The 22690-nt window shown below is 38.5% G+C and overlaps 1 protein-coding gene across 10 annotated transcripts in view; it reads right to left on the reverse strand.

The window, feature by feature from the left end:
* FHOD3 (formin homology 2 domain containing 3) overlaps positions 1 to 22690 on the reverse strand; it is a 414767-nt gene that overhangs the window by 13909 nt on the left and 378168 nt on the right. For 5 of the 10 annotated variants that reach the window (XM_074825159.1, XM_074825148.1, XM_074825141.1 and 2 more), the window contains 5 exons: positions 19852 to 20042; positions 17598 to 17790; positions 12234 to 12263; positions 9412 to 9583; positions 7020 to 7181 (listed from right to left, as the gene is read on the reverse strand). In XM_074825159.1, coding sequence (XP_074681260.1) covers positions 7020 to 7181; positions 9412 to 9583; positions 12234 to 12263; positions 17598 to 17790; positions 19852 to 20042 — 748 coding nt within the window. Of the gene's footprint in view, positions 1 to 6185; positions 6224 to 7019; positions 7182 to 9411; positions 9584 to 12233; positions 12264 to 17597; positions 17791 to 19851; positions 20043 to 22690 lie in introns of all 10 variants that reach the window. The other 5 variants (XM_074825180.1, XM_074825169.1, XM_074825132.1 and 2 more) reach the window with 2 other exon arrangements.

Below are 22690 nucleotides of genomic sequence, written 5' to 3' on the forward strand. Positions count from 1 at the left end.
ACTGGAATCCAATGCAAAGTTAAGCAATGTACTTAATGGTGTGCACTGTGTTAATTTTATATCTGACTTTCCTTATATAAAAAAGATAAAGCTGTTTCAACCAGAAAGTTTGAGGATAGGAGCCCCAAAACAAATAATTTGTATCAGAATAAAACTCACTATAGAAATGACTCATAGATTCCTCTAAAACACTGACTGGAAAATGAATTTAAGCCTCTTTTACAAGCAATTTTTTTACTAGATCTTTAAACCAGGCTTTCAAAAAACCTTTTGTTTTGAAGGTTACATGATGTAGAACTCTACAGAATGATGGCAATTTCACTTTTACAGTGCTAGGACCAGGCAAATACCCTTGAACAAAACTTGAGATGTGAAAGACACAGTTTGAAACAGATGGAGATTGTCAACAAAATACACAGGTACTATACATTTGAACAGTTAAAAAGCAGAACGTCTACCCCGTCTGTCAAGATCACTTATTTTAAAAGAAAGCTATAAAAATAAATGTAATACACATTGTAAAGCAGAAACTGAACACTCATAAATAAATATGTACCTACTTAGAAATGGTATTAATATCAACAATCACAATTATATAAGTTATCAGTTACAACTGACAAAACTGAAAATATGGAATAAGCTATTCAACTTCATGCTTCAAATAAATACACTGATTTACAACTATTAAAACTCACGATGAGACCTATACGTTACTCAACTAATCCTACCTCTCCTGTTTGTTCTCTACAGCTGTTGATGCTGGCCTCTGGCACAGATGAGATATGGGACTACACAGGCCTCACACCCTGATCAGGTACATCAATTTCTACAGCTTAATGTGGTCAACTGTATTTATTACTCATTCATTAACTATTAGTAACATTTTTTTATTGATTGTATTTTTATTTATTGTAGATCATGGAGTTTAATTCTGTATTTTTTGCATAGATCTTGCCATCCTGAGGATGAAATAACGTATTACTTAAAAGGCATCCAAGAGGCACTAGCTATCTTGGCATCTAATGAACATAACCTTCCGGCTGCCAGAGTTTTAAGTGCTTTATCTCATGTTCTGTTTTCATTCAATAATTAGATTTTTATTAACTGGGTATTGACCTTCTGAAGGCTCAGTACTTTGTGTGAGGACAAACAGAGTTTGATACTGAATACCATCGGTGATACATTTACTTTTTCTAAGTACAAAGAATTGTTCCTAAATATGCATCACTAACTAGATTACTCTGCCCCCTTCTCTAACTCTTGATAGGATCCAGTTAATCAAATCCTAAATAATTATTTGCAAATTCTAAGTGAAGTTGCTTGTCTTTAAAGCATTTTATATAAACTTTCTTCTTGTAAGGTTTTCATTTTTTTTAAAAGCATAATTTCCATTAACTCCTGCTTTTAGTCAGGCTATAAATACCAGAAGAAGTCTCCCTCCTGGTATTTTGGCACTTCTGTATCTTTTCATAGCCAGAAAAAGTAAGTGGAGAGACATGAAAATGAAAAATAATGAAAAAAACAAAGAAAAAGATTAAAAAGTTAACTGAAGCACCCTATGAATGCTAAACAAAAATTACACACCTTTGGATTCAAATAGTCTCCCATCTAGTATTTTGCATGCTTACAAACAGGTTTATTCCAAAGTAATGCTGCATGTGTTACTAAAAGCTGTCTAAAACTTGTCTCCATGCCTGGTCCTTTGGCAGAGCTCTTTCCCACATTTTGGCACCTGATGACGATGTGCTAACTCCTATTTCACTTCTACTGAAGGTGGAATTTAGTATGAAATACCTGACCTGGGATGTTCTGTAGTTAAGTTTAATCCACCGTCCCTGAGCTTATTTGTCTAGGATTCAGGTAATCTCGACTCATTTCCTATCTCCTCCACAGTCCACTTGTATGAGTCTGACAGATTATTTGGGTGGTGCCTCAGATCCATTTCTGCATAATGGCTGTAAGAATTTTTTTACTCCCTGCAAGTCATTATTCAAATAAATCAATAAATCCTTATGAGATGTTTCCATATCTCAAGGGTCAGTCACAGGGTATATTATTAGGTTAACATGTGATTCAAAGCCTAATAAAAGAACAAGACATTATCATGTCTCCTCTCTCTTTTTTGAACATCACAAATAGTTTTTAATCTCATTCAAATATTGGGTTAAATTCTGATTCCATTATTATCTGCTCCAAACCCATTTCTCTAACTCAAATCTAAAGCGTATTTTCAATTTTAATAAAATCTAAGAGAAATTACTGCACACACAGAGAGACACTCTGAGATAAAACAATGCGGGGGATAACAAATCTCTCACTCTGCAACGTCCTCATGCAGTGACTCTAGCAGAATACATTGCAACCACCACCGTGCTACTCACCATCAAATACTAGTCACACCTGGGCCCTACGTTATGGTTTACCATTCAGGCTCAGTTGAAGATCCAGATGTAAGCAATGCTGTATAGTCAAGCCAGCTTTAAAGAGCTATTTCCTTGGTGCAGTTGTCTGAAATTATTTGTTGGCAAGACCGCATTGGGATCCCCACTCTTTGACCACTGCCTTGACTTTAGGCAGCCAGGAGACCCATTTTCAAGCATGAAGGTTGCTAATACTAACAATTCATAAAGAGGGAGGAAGATGCTTGCAAATTCCTGTTTTAGACTTAAGGTAGTTGCTAGACAGCTGGTCTGGTTTTGCTATCCTGGGCCTTAATCAGCACTTGAACAAGGTAATGAATCCTTATGACTTTCTCTTGGTCCTTTTTCAGGGCCCTGCCATGGCCATTCACAGAGGTCAGAAATCAACCCTGTTTGGCTCAACGTTTCCAAGAATTGCTCTGTGTATGCCAGAATTAGTGCAAATACCTTCCATATGCTTATTCATGATTATTAAACTGGAGTATGATTTTTTGTGATGCCGAGTTATATCATTCTCCTGAGACAGATCCATTCAGTTCAATGAGACCAACACAGAGACAGCACACTGTAAGAGTCTAAGCCTAAGAGTAATTGATTTTATGTTAGGGGATGGATGTTTTGAATAAACAGCCAGGACAAGAAGGAAACCAGCATTATCTTTCTATTTGTCTATTATGGAGTTTTGGGGGGTTCTTTTAATTAAAGGTACTTAAGTAAAATTTTTATCTTATGGATGATACTGCTAGTCTTTACGTGTCTTCTGTTGCCTCAAAGCAATAAGACCTCTTTTTCTTCTCCTCCAATTTGAAGCAATTGGCACAGGCTGGTTCTTCATGGTGTGAAACTCTCATTTAATAACAGGATTTTCTAAGCAGCGCTGTTCTTCTTTATATATTTTCTTCTATTACCTCACTTCTCGTAAACTTCACAGCAAACTCTGCTTATCTACCTTACATTATTTTTTAAAATTCAGCTCTCTGTATTAAATAACCTCCTTTCTTGACTGTTTTCTGAAATCTCAGTGGTATCTCATACAGAGAGTTTCATTTTTATTTCCCCAAATCCACTGATGCAATGCCTGTAATACTGTTCTGTAAGCGGCTAAAATTAACTTCAGCAATTGTAGTCATTGGAATTTGGACTATCAACTAGAGTGATTCTTAAAACTTCCTTATCCCAATTTTCCTTTGCACTCATTGTTTGTTATGGCATCATTTGTGAAGGTCATCCTAACCTTATGGGAGAACCAGACAATCCTAATTATATTTTTTTTTTTATTTCTTTGCTAAATTGAACAGCTCCCCATAATGTTATAAAAACTTTTCTCAAAGAAAGCTGCCTTCGGTCTTCAGGAACAGAAACTGTATTTTCAGCCTAATTTGTATTTTATGCTTTTAAAATATGCTGAACTGACATGTCTAGAGGCTGGGGCCTGCTGTTTACACACAGGATAAGGACATTGGAGAGAAAAAACAGCAGAAGCTTCCCACGGCAACTTGCCTTGAAGCTGTCTTTGAATGACCACTTTCAGGGGTGATGGCGTATTTCAGTTTCTGTGGCTCATCCAATCCTCTGGCTTTCTGATGAGGCTTCTAATGAACGAATACAACTGTAATGTTGTTTTCTCATATATAACACCACTCCAGTATGTGTGGTAGGCAGGTCACTGAATACCCGTCATGAGGCAATGACTTCCAGTTGTTTACTCTACTTCTAAATGTCGAATTTTATCTTTAAAAACCTCCACTATGTAAAGGTCTAGCACAGAGTTAAGTTCTCTCTCTGCAGATCATCACAGGAACTCAGTTGTTAGGCACTTACCATGTACCTTAGCTTTCTGTAGCCTATTTCAGCTCTCACTGAACAAATTCCTTCCTACTAGGTCTCAGTCAACTTCAGTCATATCTGCATTTATCAGTGACCCTTCGTATCTTCAACCAACAGATACAGACGTTTCCATCTGTCTTTTGTTGGATGACTCAGTGCCTTATTCGTCCTCCCAATTTATAGTTCAGCTGATTACTCTGAGAGTTCAAACTCTTCTACACCATTAAGATCTAACTAAGCTCTCTGCGTACCAGATGCAGTCACACTGCTCAACAATTACAAATGGTAAAATGGCTCAAATGAACATGTCAAAATGTTTCTTTTTGCCATTACAACTATTTCTTGAATTTAACTTAACCTTTTTCCATACTCCTGTTTCTGTTTTCCCCTAGTTATAAATGACTTGAGCATCACTTGCTTTTCACTTCACAATTTTCTGTCTTTTTTAATGGAAAAAAAAAATCCCTCACCCACGAGAACCTTCTGCCTGAACCACAGGAAATGTTTACAGTGCAACTGAATATAAATCTTCTGGGTTTCTGATTTTGCTAAAAACACATATCTCAGCTCAGGTTCACTAAAATCTTTGCTGAATGCTAAGTAAGCCTGACACGATTTCCAGTTCTGCACTGAAAGCAATGAGGCATATGCAACATGACACACAGCGAAAAATCATTCATTTCAACTGAGTTTTGCTTTGATGTCCATGAATAGATTGAATACCAAGCTCACAGCAAAAGCTGAAGGATTTGTATGGGAGCCTGAATATTGAAGGTGGTGAATCAAACCCATCAGATAATCAGGTGTCTTTGTTCTGCAGATAATAAATATCATAGCATCTGCTAATCTAAATCATTGACATATGCCTAAAAATCTACTTTCTAATATGTCTACAGAGGACTTGTGTTATATTTCTACCTGGAAGATCTGCTCATTTAACACATATCATACACTGACAAGGGCTGGTCTCTGTTCATTTCCTGGAGGTGCCATATTATCAGTCCAGCTGAGAGTATTTTAGAGCTAAACTACTTCATTTATTCATTATCCAGGTATATGGACTATCTGTCAGAGTGAAACAGTTCAGTTAAGATATTTTCCTTCACACTTTCCTTAGCACATGTCAACTGAAAGGGACGCTAAACTACTGAACTTTATGTTTGTTTTGAAACTGCCTTTTAATCCACTTAAGAGTCTCATCCAGATCTTGAAGAACAAACAAGCAAAAGAGCTGGATTCTATCATGATTAATTACAACAGAAATCAGTCCCAGCCTAAACATTTACTGAGTGCTTAATCCCTGTTAATGTTTTTACTGAATATAAAAGCCAGCTCCATGGAAAAAATATATAGTATTTTTATTATCATTATCCTGTTTTGCTTTGGTTTTTGCTTTTTTTTTTTTTTTTTTTTTTTTTCCCCCCACAGCAAGTGCTTCCTTGGGAAAAAGGTACCTGGTAAAAAGCAGAAAGACTTTTTGATGTGTGTGTGCATGAAGGTAGTGTTGCTAACAGAGGAAATATTTTAGCATGGGATAAACCATGGAAATAGGCAAACATACAGGAGGTTTATGATATGCACAAGCTAACTAGGGCAGTCAGCACGTGAAGAACACCAGAACCATGTGGGGAGAGTGGGTAGGTAGCAGCAGCAGGTGATGCCACAAAGAGGTACGGCACAGTGTATGACGGAAAGTAAGACAGACAATCCAGTGTCAGCTCATTTTCTTTGCTTAGAGTCTGGCTCATCTAACCAGTGTCCATTTTGCTTTTGCTCTTGCCACATGCAGAAGTTCCTTTCTTAGCATGTTGGGGAAAGTGAATATGCTTTCAGCACATGCTAGCTTATAGCAGTCACTGCTTATACCAAATGTTTTTGATTACCCACTGTGTTAGAACAATTCCACAAAAATGAAAACCTGTGTGATTCTTCACTCACTGTTGTTGTCTCCTCTTTGTCCTAACTTCCCAGAAATGCTAAAAGATGGATGGAAAGGTAGTCAAAAAGCCACATATGGTGAATGACATTAAATACTAAAATCTTATGTTCTTTGGGTACTTATCCTTCTCATAGCAACTGCAGTAGTCTCTGCACGTAAGGAAAAAACAAAACCCAGAAAGATTATCAACTCTTAAAACACTATATTTACTAAAGCATGAAATCAAATTGCTCAGACTTGGGTGCCGCAGCTCAGCCCTGGGCCAGACTACACTGTTGAAAGACCACCTTATAAATGTGCGACCTTTTCTTCCCAGCGGAAGTTAAGCTCCTCTATAGCCACTTTGCATCCAAGCAACAGTAGACATTTTGTTTTCAGGGCTGCGGAAGGATAGTACACAGCAGAGAGAGAATGATTTCAAAAGGTGAAATATCTCAAACTATTTTTTGCTTTATAAATAAATTAATTTACAGATACAACTATTAATCTTTATGCCAGTTCACAGTACCTTAAAGCATTTTAAGCAGTCTCCATTTGAGGGCCTGATGTGACTTCTCTAGTTATGAATAAGTATCAACATCAGCTCTAAAGCACCATAAACCATTCTTCTCTTACTGCTAAGGACATTTCAAGTTCTATAGAAGACAGTCACTCACTGCATACAATATCATTTAAACAACAGTAAGGGGAATATATGCCAATCATAAGTATACACTCAAGCTACTATGAACTACTAATGCATGTCTGCCTTCTAAAGGCCTGGTTGCTACACTGATATATGTAAGTATTTGCACATTCGCTTATTTTCAGAAATTTAATAGTCATATACTCACATGATTTCCTATTTGCTCGTGACCGCTTCCTCTCTCTAGGCACCGCTCGCTGGCTTGGCACTTGGGTGGCGGACTTTACAATGCGATCCATGATCTCATCTGCTGCGTCATCCGTTGCATTAGGTGAATCGTCGTTGCCAGCGTTCCATGAACCAATACGGCCTGGAAAAGTCCAGCAAATAAATTGAGGGAAAAGAAGACAGAAAGTCTCTTGTGTCACTTTGGTTTTGCAATCGGGTTTTTTTGGGGAATTACAGTAGGCAGCTCAGTCATCACTACTTCAAATTGGCCAAAGGAGAAGACTCTGCCTAATGGAGGATATTTCCAAATAATACCCTAGACTCTCTGCTGTATCAGCAGAGAGTCGAGAGCTCAAATGCAATTATAGTTTTCTATTCCCTTCAGCCTCAGAATCTTATTCTTGACCATGCAACTGGCAAATGTCTGCTAGAGACTGACTATAAGCCAAGGATTGCTTGTGTTGTGTGACCATGTTTCCCTCTGCTCCTATTACACAGAGACTAGAAGAGATGGCACATGTTAGAGATTGATTCAAATCAGCAAGACAGGTCCTCTGTACCAAAAGAGAGGAAGAATCAATTTTCAAGCATCTGTTTCACAGCCTATTGCAAAGAAGACAGGAAAAGGGCAAAAAGTGTTGTTTGACATGTCTTGTCCCTTTCACAATGAAGAATTCACCTTGTCATCATAAAGTTGTATGTGTCCTGGCACAACTGCGTGTGCTCTGTTATGAGCAGAAAAGCAAGACTTGGCAAGCTGATAAGCTAAATAAGCAATTTTGGTTAAAACCACAAACAAACAAGTGAGCCACGTCTCTGAACCCAAGGTTCTGGCACTCCTTACTCCACAGAGCTGTGTCAGACACATCTTTGGGTTCCTCCACTACAGACTACTGTTCCATGTGCTTTTTGTTTTTAAATGATTTCAAGGCTAGTATGCGGTGTGAACACTGACAGCGAGCTTTGTAAAAGAGTGGGTGTGGTAGAATTGCAAGCAGCTAAAAATTCACTGGCAAGGCCACTCCATATCACATCCCCGATGTCAAGGAACAACAGCTTTGATTAGCACTTTGCTCTGCTGCTTGTCTCCTGGCTCTCGTCAAGAGCAGTTGTATTACGATAGTGCTCCTGACAAGTTTCTGTCTGGCTCACCTGTCCTCTGCCTCTGCTGATCTTCAGGAGAACACAAGCTGACTCTCATTATCAGGACACACTGCTTGCTAGCATTCGATGGATTACTTCAGCTATTCCACTTGTTGCAGTGCAGCTTGAATTATTTCATCTTTGCGCTTTAGCTACTTGACTTGCTTCTTAAACTTGGGCTGTGAAACCTCTAAATAAGACAGGATTGTGGTTTCAAGCCTTAAACTACACACACATAGACTTAGTGGTGGATGCTCTGGATGTGCTATCAGTGGTATCAAAAAAGAACCAAGAAAGTGTAAGATATCTAGATGTGAGGGAAAAGATATACCAGAACCTGAATTTTGGTGCGTCACCTTTAGTGGGACCATCTCCCAGGTATCACATGTATGGGAGGGGGTGAGGGGAAGACGAAAGGAAATAAACTGGTGAACCCAGTGTCTGTAAAATGATTTAGCATAAAGGAAGTGGTTTAGTGGTTGGTTAAATGAAGAGCTCTTCTGTCAGAGTATCAGGTGTCGGAATCGGCGGATTGAGTCAGGTTTTCATTTCCTCCCTGTCAGCTTTCAGCAATCACCCGTGCTGACACTTGGAAACAGCAGAGCATTGCAGACCTCAGAGAAAGAGGTATCTGTCAGGACAGCAAGGAGATGTGGGGCTGTCCACAGCAGCTTTTTCTGCTCCTAGTCTCCACTTAATCTATTACCTTTGCAGTTCAGCAGGGAGGTAGTTAAAAGATTCATCATCTTTTTCCTACCATTTTCCTCTCCCCACTCATTTCTAAAATGCTGCAAGGCCCTTTCTCTTCAATTTGAATTGCTACTTTCTACTTGTTTCTATTGAAAATAAAAAGAAAACCACATCATGGATTCCCTGGATGCCCCATTTTGCGTTCATGATGAGAACAAGAATAAAAATTGGAGTGTTAGTGGGCAGGCAGCCATGTTCACAGTGCAGGGAGAGATGAGGATTTCTGCAGGCTTGGACTCCTAATGCCCCCAGGCACTAATGTGGCTGTGATCCACGTGTTAAAACTTCAGGCAAATTCTTCTACATCCCCATGCCCCAAATCACCACTTCCAGCATGGAAACACCACTGGCGTCTTCTCCTTCCCCTTCAATCCTTTCTGCCATGAGCGCTATGCAAGGGGGCCACGACCCATGTTTAGGCCACTGTGTGGCTACTGAGCCACAAGAAATGTGACCAAAAGGAAACTGCAGGCACTCACCTCGGCTGGCCCGGCTTCGAGTGCGGACGCCGAGCGCCGTGGTGCTTTCCCCACCGACAGAGGAGGTCTTCAGCACGGCCTTCATGTTCTCGTGCTCTGCAGCGTCCTCAGCATACTGCAGCCCCTGGGGCTGGCTCTGGCAGGGGGGCGAGCTGCTGGAGAACTTGCCAGACTGTAGGAGGAAAACAGATTTGTTGTTTTAACAGAAAACAACATGGAGAATAGGCCAGAGTCTTGACTGCGAATTGCAAGGATAAAGGTGTCCTCCTGGGCTTGGTTTGGAGTGCAGCTATTCCCAGAAGAGCCAGGCAACAGTTGCCCCTCTCCCAGACCATGCACCCTGAGCTGAAATAAACTGGAAAGAGGGTGACAGCAGGGAGCAGACACAACCAGAGGAAAACCAGATGCATTAGCTCGAGCTTTATAATTTTGACCTCCTCTCTGAGAGTATAAAGTACAAAGCAAAGACTTGCGTTGAAACCTTCAACCCAGGCTGAGCCCGATCTGGGGTCAGGTACAACACCAAGGGGAACAGCACGAGACTTGACACAAATAAGAAATTGCTTCTTTTCTGTACAAACACCTTTCATTAACAAGGCAAAATGGGGAGAGACATCTAGGAAGAGAGACCTTTCCCTCTTGCCTCTCTGCATTGCTGCACAGAAAACAAACTGCTCGAAAACACAAATACCTACAAGTAACCTTAAAACACATTACCACTAATGCTGAAAAAATCCCTGGTCCCAAAACACTCAGCCAAATTATTTCATGGTCAAAACACAAAAATTGCAGTCAGCAGTTAGAAGAACAAACAAAACCTTACAAGAGGTTTAGGAATCTGCCCTCTGCTTCCCCAGCCCCCCCTGTGATTTCCCTGTCACCACGACTACATGAACAACAGCAGCTACATTAGCTGGGCAAGCATAGTGCGTGGATGCCGCAGCTCCACCAGTTAACGAAAACAGCCATCTAGAAATGGATGAAAACAGCAGAAATGAATACTTTCTAAGGAGGAGAAGAGGAGCTTGCATTGCTGGGCTGCTCTCCCTTTCCAGCCTCTGCCTACAAAGGGCTGTGATGTTGGTATTTGCTCCATTGCTCTTACCTAGAGAAAGCCTGAAACACATTTAAAATACAGTCCTGGCTGCAGAAAACACCAGCTCGGTCAACAGCAAACAGGCATCAACAGATAATAGTACCCCTCGGTATTCTCAGTCATATCAGCCCGGCATCAGAAACTGAAATATGTTTTATTTTTCATTTTAACCTTTCTTACTCTGACCAATTCAACACAGATGAAAGAAGGTGTGCTGAATTATCTTCTTCCTTTGCATAATAAACAACATTAATTATTCACTTGAAGGTATTGAGCCAGTCAGTTAAAGGGATGCAAACTTGCAGAGTCTTTCTGTCAGAGAACAGCAAATTGAAAAAAAAGACAGGGCCCTACTTTCATAGCTTTGATTGAGTCCCCGGAGCTGTCAAGACTGCAGATTGAAAATATTTAATCTGGAAATCAATGACAGGATGGTTCTATTTTAACATAATGACTTTTCAGGGTGAGATAGGAAGTTAACTGAGCAGCAAAACAATACTCCCTACAAGGCACTTAGCTAAATATACCAGTATGAGATTTATTTTTAATAGTGAGAAGTTTGTTTTCTTGTTAAAATATTAGCTTGCAACATTTTGATGTGGAAAGTATGCAAGTTCCTGAGTTTCACATGTGAAATTAAAAGACAAAAAAACATTAGAGAGAAACATCTATTAAAGTTCATGCCATTTTTGCATTAAGAATACTCTCTTATACACAATGGGTTGTAAAGCTAATCAATACCACCTCAGAAAAAAACCCAAAGGATAAAGCCTTCACATAACTGTTAGTCACTATTCAAACAGGTTAGTTAAATGTTGGCATAAACAGGCTAATTCATATTTTCTTTCTGCACCCCAAGCTATCCAACATAAATCATCACTGAGGGAGAAGCTCTATAACCAGGAGTTTTATTTCAGTTCTTTAATTTTCATATGTTTCCATAGATTAATGCCCAAATCCCAGTCTCTTGAGCAAATAACTGCCATTATGAAACAGTGAGCATTAAGTCACATTGTTTCTGTTCAGCAAATTAAAGAAAGCTCTAATGCTGAACAAAAACTGCATTGCATGATGGATGCTCCTCGAACCATAAATTGTTTTATTATGAATATAGGTAGTACATTATAGTTCTTAAATTATTTATTTACTACTTCATTCATTTTCAACATCATCTTCAGGAGTACTTTACGATAAATACATGAATTACTCCATGGCTCACCTCCACAGTGACTGAAGAATCTTATTCGCAATTCATATAGCAAGGAGAACCATTAAAATTTGCTTTGCATCCCTATATCCTGATGCTTTTGAACACTATATAAAATAATACCATTTGGACTTACACAGCTTAATAATGAGTATGAAATAATGGTAGTCTGTAGCCCAAGGTAAATGATGATCCCCATAACATTCAGATCACTGATGTTTTTGGGTAGTGGGGATACTTTGCAGTTTAGTAAACAGACATTAAGGAAAAGAAAAGAGGAAACTTAAAATTATTAAGGCCTCAGATAAGGATATCCTTATTCAAGAGAGCAGGTATGCATATGGTTAAAGCTGACTGTAAAAATGCATTCTTATGATTGAGCCAAAAAGCTATGAGAGAAATGTCATGGTTCATAGTTCCAGTTGAGCAGATGGATTTGAGAAGTCCATACTATCTCAGTTAGAAATTAGATGTCACAGCACACGAGGGGGAATGACATGCTCTTTCAGAGAACCATACCTCAGCATCCTCTTCTTCATCGGTCTGCCACTGGAAACAAAGGACAGGGTGGAGAAGGACAAACAGCAAGATTTAGGAAAGACAGTATACGGTCAAACCACGACAGAGTAAGAGGTAACCATGGTATTGTTTATGCAATTATAGGAGGACATCAAAATACAAAGCGTATAAGGAATTAATTGCTTAGACAATCAGCTTGCTTTTTTTTTTTTTTAGTTAATTGTATGTAGAACAGACTGTCACTGTCAGTAGGGTATATAAAAAAGTCCTGATTTTTCTTAGAGTAATTATGAACTGAAACTACCCCTAACTCATCCTATTTCTCTCCCTTGAGTCATGCAGTTGCTTGCCCACTTTTTGCCCCGTGGAAATTGAGAGCACTAGGAAGGACTCCCTCTCCTTTTTCCATCTCTGTTCAGCACAGGGAGGTCCTGGCTGCTCTTTCTCACAGTGCAGAGGTCAGCTTCTTGGCAATTCCTTTTCTCTACACTTAAGTGCTTGTTTTAATTCCTTTTTTAAGCTGTGGCTTTTCAACTTCCAATTTAACAGAGCACTCAAATCAAATGTTGAGTAGTCTTTGAATAAATGCTTAAAGTTCTTCAGTAGCTGCCTGATATCGGATCCTGGAAATTAGAGAGATGCAATTATCCTTTGTCATTCAGGGTTTTCACCCTCTGTGACAGCAGGCGTGTAAAACTATCTTGACAGTTACACTACATTAAATGCAATGGGCATATCAAAATATTGTGGCATATGGAGTGTTCTTAAATTTGGGGAATTACAGGGAATTAGCAAAATATTCAGAGCTGTGCCTGGGGAATTCTTCATTGGGTTGTAAGATGCCCAGCATGGAAGGTTCCCAAAGTAAGACAGAGTTTCTCAAATATCTGGTCTCCTTGTTTTCATAATTTTCAGTTTGATTGCTTAGAAAGTGCAAACATAGCCCAGAAATTCAATGCATTTTTTTATTTGTGGGTTTTGTTTTATTTTTTAGAAGAAGCATTCCATCAATTCTATTCCCCTTCGTAGTGTTTCTAATACATACTTTTGACCTTATCTCCATCTCAGCTATGATTTCTGTCTGGGATTGATACATTCTGTTCCAGAAACATTCATCATGAAAAATGAAAGCCTGATTTACTTTGGCCCTCAGTTTAGTTTCAGCACAATCTCCATAAGAAGATTAGTTGTGAGAGTGCTGAGCAGCACATTAACATTACTTTTTAAGGGTATGTTTTATTCAAAGAGTGAGATGCTTATTTTTCTTTGGACACAGCGGCACTAACAGAAACACAGGCAAATGTTTTGCAGAGGGACCTTGGTAGGTATGTTCCCCTTACATTAAAAAGATCCATTTGTTTTTTACCATCCCCCAGAGGGCAGGGAGTCACCGTAAAGCAATTCTTCTGAAGAAGGCCACAATTCACTTTTTGGCATGAATAAGAAACAAAAAGGAGAAGAATGGGAACCAAGAACATACTTGCATTCTAATCCATAGGTACATCTATCTAATAAGTAAAAGGCAGGAGGAGAGCAAATTAAGCTAAAAAATATGCAAAAGGCACTAAGGGAAAGGTGAAATAACAGAGTACACACATTGCAAAGAGTGTGTTCCAAACAAAAGTGTATTATATTATTATAGCAAGCTAGATTTTGACAGGGAAAGTCCCAGCTGCTAGCCTTCCTGCTCATTTAATCTAGCTAAAAGTGATTTGCTGTGGACTTACTTTAAGGGCAATGTACTCCTCTCTGTTTGACTTTGCTCATCTCCAGTAGCCAGGGCATTACCATTTCCCATCCTCCTGCTCTGGGTGGAGAGGGCTCACACCTAGAACTGCTGTCCTTCTACACCCAAAGCTACACCAGTGCACAGGAGGAGCAGTTCACCATCCCCATCATGTTTCCATGTCTGGAGAGCCATTTGCCCCCAGCAAATACTAACAACAGGAGTCAAAGTAGCAAAATAAATAAAACAAACTTTTGTTTCACAAGGGAATCTGCTCTCATCAGGTGTGTACATTCTGCCTTTTATTTCCTTCTTCATTTCATCATTATAAATACCCTGAGAAATATTAATAAATTAGGAATTTTTTAACATGCAATATTACCAAAAAGCACTTAAAGAATATTGCTATACTGAATACCTCTTGCAGGCATAAGATGTTAATTTTAAGATAAAAAGCTGCTTGAGTCTTCTGTCATCCAATTTTGGATATTGCAGGACAACTTGAGATCTACCTCCTTTCCTCCCTCCCATTTTTCCTTTAGGCTAGCATTTCTATCTGGTGGATTTGCCATTTCAAAATATTATTTCTATTACATAGCAATTTTGGAATTGAAACTCGTAAGTATCATAAAAAGTAGAGCTTCATAAATCTGGGAGACAGATACTTATATTACCTACTATTATTAAAAATCATTAAAAAGCTCAGACTTGTATCTATAATTGCATTTCTTCCCTATTTTGCTTGCTTGTTACTTTTAGTGTGCCCGAAATGAGTGCTATCATTGGCTAAAGGCAGATATAAGGTTACAGAGACTAGGCAGTTTTCCCTGTGAAACTGTGGCAACTCACTGTTCTTTTTTTCCCTTACCCCCTCCCTCTTTCTCTCTCTTGCAGACAACATTCACCAAGACTTAAACTGACAGTGCCCAGTCCACTTCAGCTATTAAAGAACATATAAACATAAAGATCTCTGGGGTAAAAGGCTGAAAGAAAGACTGGAAATATTCCCCATTGTGTTTCTCTGCCCTACTCCATGTGAGCAGTTGCTGAAGCTGATGCAAGTTCTCCACACAAAGAGCCAGCAGACTCTCCATGCAAAGAGCCAGCACCCCTCTGCCTTCCAAGTCTGCAGGGGGGAACAAGGTTATAGAGATACGTGCCTTCTTGTTAAGAACTGGGATGGTTCTGGCTTATTCCTTTCCCATTTTTGCTAAAATCCCTCCTCCATACTGTAAAGTGATAAAAATGAGATCCTGAGGAACCTCTCAAAAGGACAGGGAGGTAAATATCAAATAACCACACAATCCTTCTAGGTCACCAAATCCAGAAATTAAAATTCCACATGACTACTACTTACTACTTTCTACAAAGAGTTTCTTTCTAATGTCAAGATCTAAACTTCTATCATCAGTGTTCTGTAACTAGTTGAACATACTGCCAATGCATTACTGATAGATCTTCCCTTTCCAATGCCTTCAAACATAAAACACTAAGAAAATCAAGACCAGATACAAACCACAGCCAACACAAGACTACAATAAAACTCCCCTTTTTCATCATTCTTCACACATAAATATCTTTTATCCTGCTGACTTGGAAACTTGTTTTGAGGTAGATCTGACTTTGAAGTTGTCAAAGGAAGCTGTGACAAATAGTCTGATGCAACTTTAATTCTGTTTTACCATGTACTGCAGTCAAATGAATGGTAAATGAGGCCATATTACTGGGCTACAGATAAAGAGATTGAGTAAGTCCTGAAACAATCATACAGCTGTATCAGTAACTCCCTTAAAGAACATCTCTATAGGGGGAATTTTAAAGAATGTAGTTTTTTACACCAGCAGGCTTTTTGTTTTTAAGCTCATAGGACCATTACATAATTGTAAATTAGTGATAGGCAAAAAATGCTCCCTTTCTGTGGACCTGCAAGAGATTTTTAGGTGGAACACTAGCTGTCAGATGGCATTTGATTCTTGTGAAATCTCAACACTATCTTGAGCTGAACAAGACATCTTCTTCCAATAATACATTTTTCTGGGAAAGGCCTAGCTGCCTTCTTTCTTACATTTTCGGAATACGGCCACTGTCCTTGTTTCTGCTCCTCACTGACCAGCTGTCAACCCTGAGCATTCTTCTGGTTTGAAAGGGTCCCTTCTCTCTGCTTCCTGAACCCAGCTGCCAGTGATCAGATTTGCTTTTCCCCTCATGTCTCCTGCAGGAACAGGACATAGAGAAGCTTTCTGTCCTGCCACTGCCAGTTCTTCTGGACAGATAATATAGAAACACTACATCATATAGTAGGAAAACAGTAACTCCACATCTCAGCATTGTTTAAACTAGTAAAAAGCACTAAAGCTATCTGAAGAAATGAAAATTGTAATTTACCAATCTTTTTGGTTAATGCTATCTTTTAGCTCCTCTAGACTATGTCAGGAAAAATGAGAAGCAATTGAAGAAAGTGATATCACTTCCCCAGTAGTAGTGTTGAAAAATTGTATGTGTGTATTACACCCTTCACATAAAATCAGAGCCTCTTCCTTAACCTGAGGCTAGACCAAAAGGAAAACCTTTTGAGATAATAATACAGGTTTATCATTTTCTCTAGATAAGGCAGATTTCCAGATTTAAAGAGGTTATTGCCAGGAAAGATCTACAAATGATCATGAGTCAATGACTTAAATACAATCTCAATTTGTATGTGTCTCTATACATATATATATATTTTGACCCATATTGCTTAGGCCATAAAACTGTAATCAGCTTAGGTCTTTTCAAGCCAAAGGGATAGCTTCATATGCAATGAACCACTCGCATCTAATCGAGACTCCAGATTTGGATTTCGAGACAGCTGGAAACTTTTATTAAGTACTGGCACTTCTTAAAACTTTATTTGGATTGAGTCAACTACATCAACTTTAAAAAGATTAAAAAAATCAAGGGTATTTTAAAGCTTACTATGCTGAGAAAACTAATCTTATTTTAATTTATTCTATCAGTATGCAATCATACAGTCAAAAAGTTTGCAGGGTAACATCTACTGTGAACATAAATTTGTCTGCTTCTTCAGAACCTCAAAGTAGTCTGTTCCCCTAAAATTGTCTGTTCTTTGCTTTAAAGTTAAGAAGAAAATTGCTGTGCATGTGCATGCATATATACCTAAAAATAGATAAAATACTAAGATTAATGACTATATTAGAATATTCAAAGATGGAGGAAAAAAAAATCCATTTAAATTTGGTTGTAACCACTTAAATGGATACAATGTTCATCATTTAAATCATGTCCTGAATTAGAAGCTTCATTTCTAGGTTTTTTTCCTTTTTCACATTCTTGGCTGATCAGGTACACACAGCTCCTCGTGTCTTCCAGATAGTTTGGGCACTGTCTGTGTAACACACAGAGATGCTCTTTTTGGATGCTTAATTTCAGTTTGCTCTCATTCTATACATTGGCATGAAGCAAAAAATATACACAATGAAGGATTTGCAAGTTTTGTCTTCTAAGAAAACAGAGTTCATTACTTACAGTAGAAGAACCTCTCAGGGATAACAATAAAGAGTAGCAGCACTTCATATATAACATTCAGTGAAAGAAAATTTTAAAAATCCATGCTGTGGGAGATACATTTTGCCACTTACATCTGTTATCATTTTCCCTCTGGTCTTGTTTCTTTCCCTGTGGTTAGCTCGTTTCTGTTTTTGCTGCAAAACTCGTTCCCTGGTGGTGCGGTATTCCAGAGCAAATTCGCTAATAATTTTGCAGAACTTATTGATGTTGACTTCACGTATTGCGTAGGGAGGATGGCCCATAAATAACAAAAATGAGTGAAATCTGGAAAACAATGAGTTCATAAATGCAGAGGGGAAAAAAATCTTTATTGATGTTTTCTAGGACACACCCCCCCCCCCCCCCCCCCCCCATTTCAGTGAATCCATTTATTACTTTATCAGCTCCCATAATTTCTTTTGTGCTACAGAATTTTCGTGGATGCTTTGCATAACATTGGCATGTTTTATAATTAAAACCATGAAAGTCTAGTCTATGATAACTTCATCCCAGTCCACTTTCCCAGGCTGATGCAGGAGATAAGATGTTTATGGAGCTCCAACTACTTTATATGACTAATTTGGCATGTGAATGACCAATTTCATTTCAGTTATAGAAAAAATATTTATTAAGTTTTAATTCTATTTATTTGTATTAAGCAACTTCAAAGAGGCTGTTAGGATGTTGGGGAAAGTCTAGACAAGAAGAATGCAGATTTACAGGCTAGCAAACACAAGAAGGAAAGAATTTCTGGTTCACAAAACTGACCATAAAATTATATTATCTACGAAGCACTTCAGTTTGGATACTCTCAATTCACAGTTTTACGGCTTCTGTGGCATTCAGGGCTTTCGCACTATTTGCAGCTTTTACTATTGCTTCTATATTTCTATATTGCATGATTTATAATAGCACACTGAATGATTAAAAATGTATGGGAATTCCTTTAACTGCATCTACGTCCCTGATGATAAAAAGTCTTTCCAATCCTAGAAATATGCAAGTATACGGATACATTTTTTGAGAACTGTAGTACTAGCTGCAGGATATAATAGGAAAAAATTAGTATTTTTCTTATTTGTACAATGCACAGATAAACACAATAGGAAACTGGTAAATTCAGTTCCCTTCCACTGCAACTGGGATTTCTGCTTACTTATGGCATGAAAAAAAAGTCATTATGAAAACAAAAGAAGAGGCGAATCAACTTCTCAGGTGTATATCCACAAATTTGGGATCATTTGGAATCTGGATCCTAATTCTGACCACAGCAATTTGGAAATTATTCGGAATTTGGCAAATCTCTCAAAATTTCTTAATAACCAGGAACACAAATTACTCAGATGACTTAGCTACGTTTGTGAATCTGAAAAAAAAAAGCTCAGGTGTATTGCAGAATTATCATGAATATGTACATTTCAAAGCACTGCAATTATCGTTAACTCCACTGGATGAAACTAAACCCAACAGGAAGCCCTAAGGACAGTGTCCTGGTTTAGCCAGGAGGGGGTTAAGTTTCCCCAGCAGTAGGGAGGAAGCTCTAGCTGGGTTATTCACATGCTGACCTCAGGTCCTGGTGCCGAAGCGAGAGGGTCGGTTAACACATGTGTTATGCCATCGTGTTTCTCACTGCTATACCGGTACATACCTTGCTCTGTTCATTGTTATTATTGTTATTGTTGTTGTTTGTTGTGTCGCTGTTGCACTGTTGTATTAAACCTCTCCTTATCTCAGCCTTGGGGCTTTGTATTTCACTCCCTTTGTGGGGGAGGGGCAGCGGCCGCGTGGTCTCAGACCCTGGCAGGGGCTAAACCACCACAGACAGGTAGTCTTAATTCTGTCTTCTGCATAAAACACATAGTCGTACATCTTGCAAATAGGAATGGTGCTGCCTATAGAAGAACTCATTGTACAAGACTCATTTCAACTTCTGCATATGGCAGATTTGTCATTAGAACTTCATTTTTTTTCCTGCAGCCTGTTCTTGTTTATCAGACAGTAAGCCAAGCCCCCTCAAAAGTATCCAGGGAAGGACAGAAAATACAGCAACTTAACCATAAAGCTTCTAGCTTTTTGGGACTAGGAGTTAAAAGACCCAGTTATTGCACCTTGGGAATAAATGATTGCCTGGATCATTGCTTCTTTTCATCAGAAATATAGAAACTTTCTGGAGTGGGGAATCTTTCTTAAATGGCATCTCTAACAAAGTATGCACCACATACATCCTGGTAACATTACTTGCTGGAATGTGGATTAAACACTTATAAAAAATAATGATGTAATAATTTATGATTTTAGCAAGTGATTTATTATCAAGATATTGCTGTCACCAATCTAATTCTGTACCTGTTAATTATTCTTCTATGAACAATCTTCAGGATTATGATTCTTTCTGCACAGTCTTTAAGAAACTCGGACATTTTTTGTTTTAGAGTTGGCTTCATTTCATGCTTTGCTATAGCCTTAAGGTGATCCCATGATGCTTTGCACCGTCTTTCCATCTGACACAAGTTTTCCTGAAGTTGTTCAAAGTCAACCTAAAAAAAAAAAGAAAAGAAAATGTAACACTTCAAGTGAAAGCACTGGTAATATCCTTGGATATCTGAACAATGTAATGTATGTATAAGAAAGGGTCAATGTAGTGGCAGCACAACATTAATTCACATTATTAATTACTAATAATAATTAAGAAATTGATTTCTCTGTTGTACTTCATCTAGACATGAAATGCTAGGAAGGAAAACCGAAAACAAAGAAATACCCATATACATATATATTTGGTTTTAGTCTTGGAGGCCTAACACCTAAAGAAGGGACAATAAAATATTGTGATGTGTTTTTTCCCTTGCTAATAACTTTATGCCTGCACCAAGCAACTGCATGACTCAGTTATTTCTGAGGTAATACAAAACTTTCTCTTTTTCTTAATCCTTTTCTCTGCTACTCATAGCTTTTTATACCCTGTTTACTGCTCACTGTTGTACTCAGCCAACACTTCTCCAGTTTAGGAAGGACTTGGATCTAATCCCTAGCCATGCACTGACTTGTTAATAGATGATCTACTTCTAATCACAAAATTCACAGGCCAGAATTTTTTAAAGCTGTATTTGAAGAAAGTGTTATTTAGTGATCTCAGCATTAACTTTCATCCCTTGATATACAGTACGCATTTGCTGGCTTGTAACAAGATCATATAATGGCTTTGAAAGTGTCTCAACGCAGTTAAAATAAATGACTGCATCCTACGGTAACATGCATCAGGACAGAAGCCAACACATTCCACATAAGGTAGGAGAGAGCTTTCCCTTTATTCATCAACCAAAAAAGGTGTTCAAATTGCAGTGGTCTACACACAACAGATGAAAAAAATAAAGCTACCCAACATGTTCTTGAATTCTGAAGAAAGGAAAAATTTATTTTATAATACCACTTCACAGTTCAGATGAACTCAAGCTATAAAATACACATTTAGCTCTCAGATTCTAAACACGTCAGTGTTTGGGATGTTACAGTCTGGTACTCCAGTTAATTCCTTAATGCTAAATGAAAACCAGTGTCAGAGACAGGTTTTAGTTTACTCTTTTTAGCTGTGTGCAGCACCCACTGCTGAGACCTATACTGAGGATAGCCATAAGAAATGCATTATTATTAAAAAGCTGCTGGTATTGATTTGATTTGTTTTTGCTGTGATTTATAAAGTGGTGAATTTTTCCTCTTCACAAGGAAATAAAAACATCCTTTGATCCATTCTGCTATTCAGAAAAGCCCTGCAGGCGGAGCAGCTGTGGGCTTTTTGTTTTCCTTATATCCATATCAATGCATATGTGTTTTTTTTTTTTTTAAAAAAGTCCTTTCCAGATCAGTATTTTTACTGTTGATGATAAACACATTGCTGCTCTCCATAGATGGTATATCTAAAACACACATGGTGAAAAATACTAGCATTCCTATTAAGAAAAAAAAGCCAAGAGGTGGTGTTTCTAGGTCTTACTAGTAAGAATTTTCCAACCTGGTTGAGGAAGCTTCTCTGCCCCTGCAGCAGAGAAATTTAATTTTATGACATTTCATAACAGCTTTCACTGAAAACAGAATGAGTTTTAATCTATCAAAAAGCTCTGAGGTTCAAGCCTGTAGGGGTTCAAGAGACATCTCTGGAGAACTGCATATCTGCAGGGAAAAGATATGGCAAATTCCCAGCCCCTTGAAATATGCCAACAGCCAGTGCATTCACAAGTGAGCAGTTCCAGCAAGGACTGGGAATGGCAGGTTGGGCTAAGGGATGCACAGGAATTTTTTGAGCACAAACAAAAATTCAGATTGCTGGGGAAGTCATAAGGAGACCACAGTAAGAATACCACCTGAGTTCCCCTGGAATAAACCCCTGTAGAGCACAAGTAGCTCTGCTTGAGCAGAAGCTGTAAAGTCCTGGAAGGAATAAAGCAGGAAATCCAACAGAGGACAATGTGCCTGTGCATTCCCTACATGCAAACTGTCCTGTGCTCGCAAGAATGTAACAAACCTTCATGAAATCTAAAATTTTCTGGCTGTCAGCTCTCCAGATTTTGGTCACTTGTTTGTGGACAGAAAAGAATACACTTACAGAGAAATATCCATGTGTGAAATATTAAAAGTCAAACTTTTTCAGAGACATCCAGGCACCCCACCTGATATTTCATGAAGTGCTATTTCACCAGTGCAAATTTTACAGGTAGACACAGAATCCATTGCATTTCAGTCTGCTCTAGGTCTTACACACAAGGAGTTAAGTGAAGCTTCTTCATACATGATATACCATACAACATCCCTTTCCTCTATCCAAGGTGTAGAAACTGCCTCCCAACAGACCACCAGGTAACAAAGCTAAGTCTTCAGATCTTTCTAAAAAAACCAAGCAACCAAACAAAAAGACTAGCATTTATCAGCCTGCTGACACGATTGTTCCTACTAAATCTCACAAACGTGAGATTTTAAATATTCAGGCTGGATCGGCTCAAAAGGAAAGTTCTGAAGTTAAAAATATTTGAACTTTCCTACCAAATACATCAAAACATTTGATAGTTTGCAGCTTTGGAGTACTACCTGCATGACATTTCAAACCACAGAAAAGTTTTCCTCCCCGTCCTTTTTCTTCTAAGAGCAATAGCACTAATGTGATGCTCTCCAATGGGAGACAGTGTAACGTGAC

The sequence above is a fragment of the Strix aluco genome, chromosome 1, assembly GCF_031877795.1.
Source record: "Strix aluco isolate bStrAlu1 chromosome 1, bStrAlu1.hap1, whole genome shotgun sequence".
In the NCBI taxonomy this organism is placed as follows: Eukaryota; Metazoa; Chordata; class Aves; order Strigiformes; family Strigidae; genus Strix; species Strix aluco.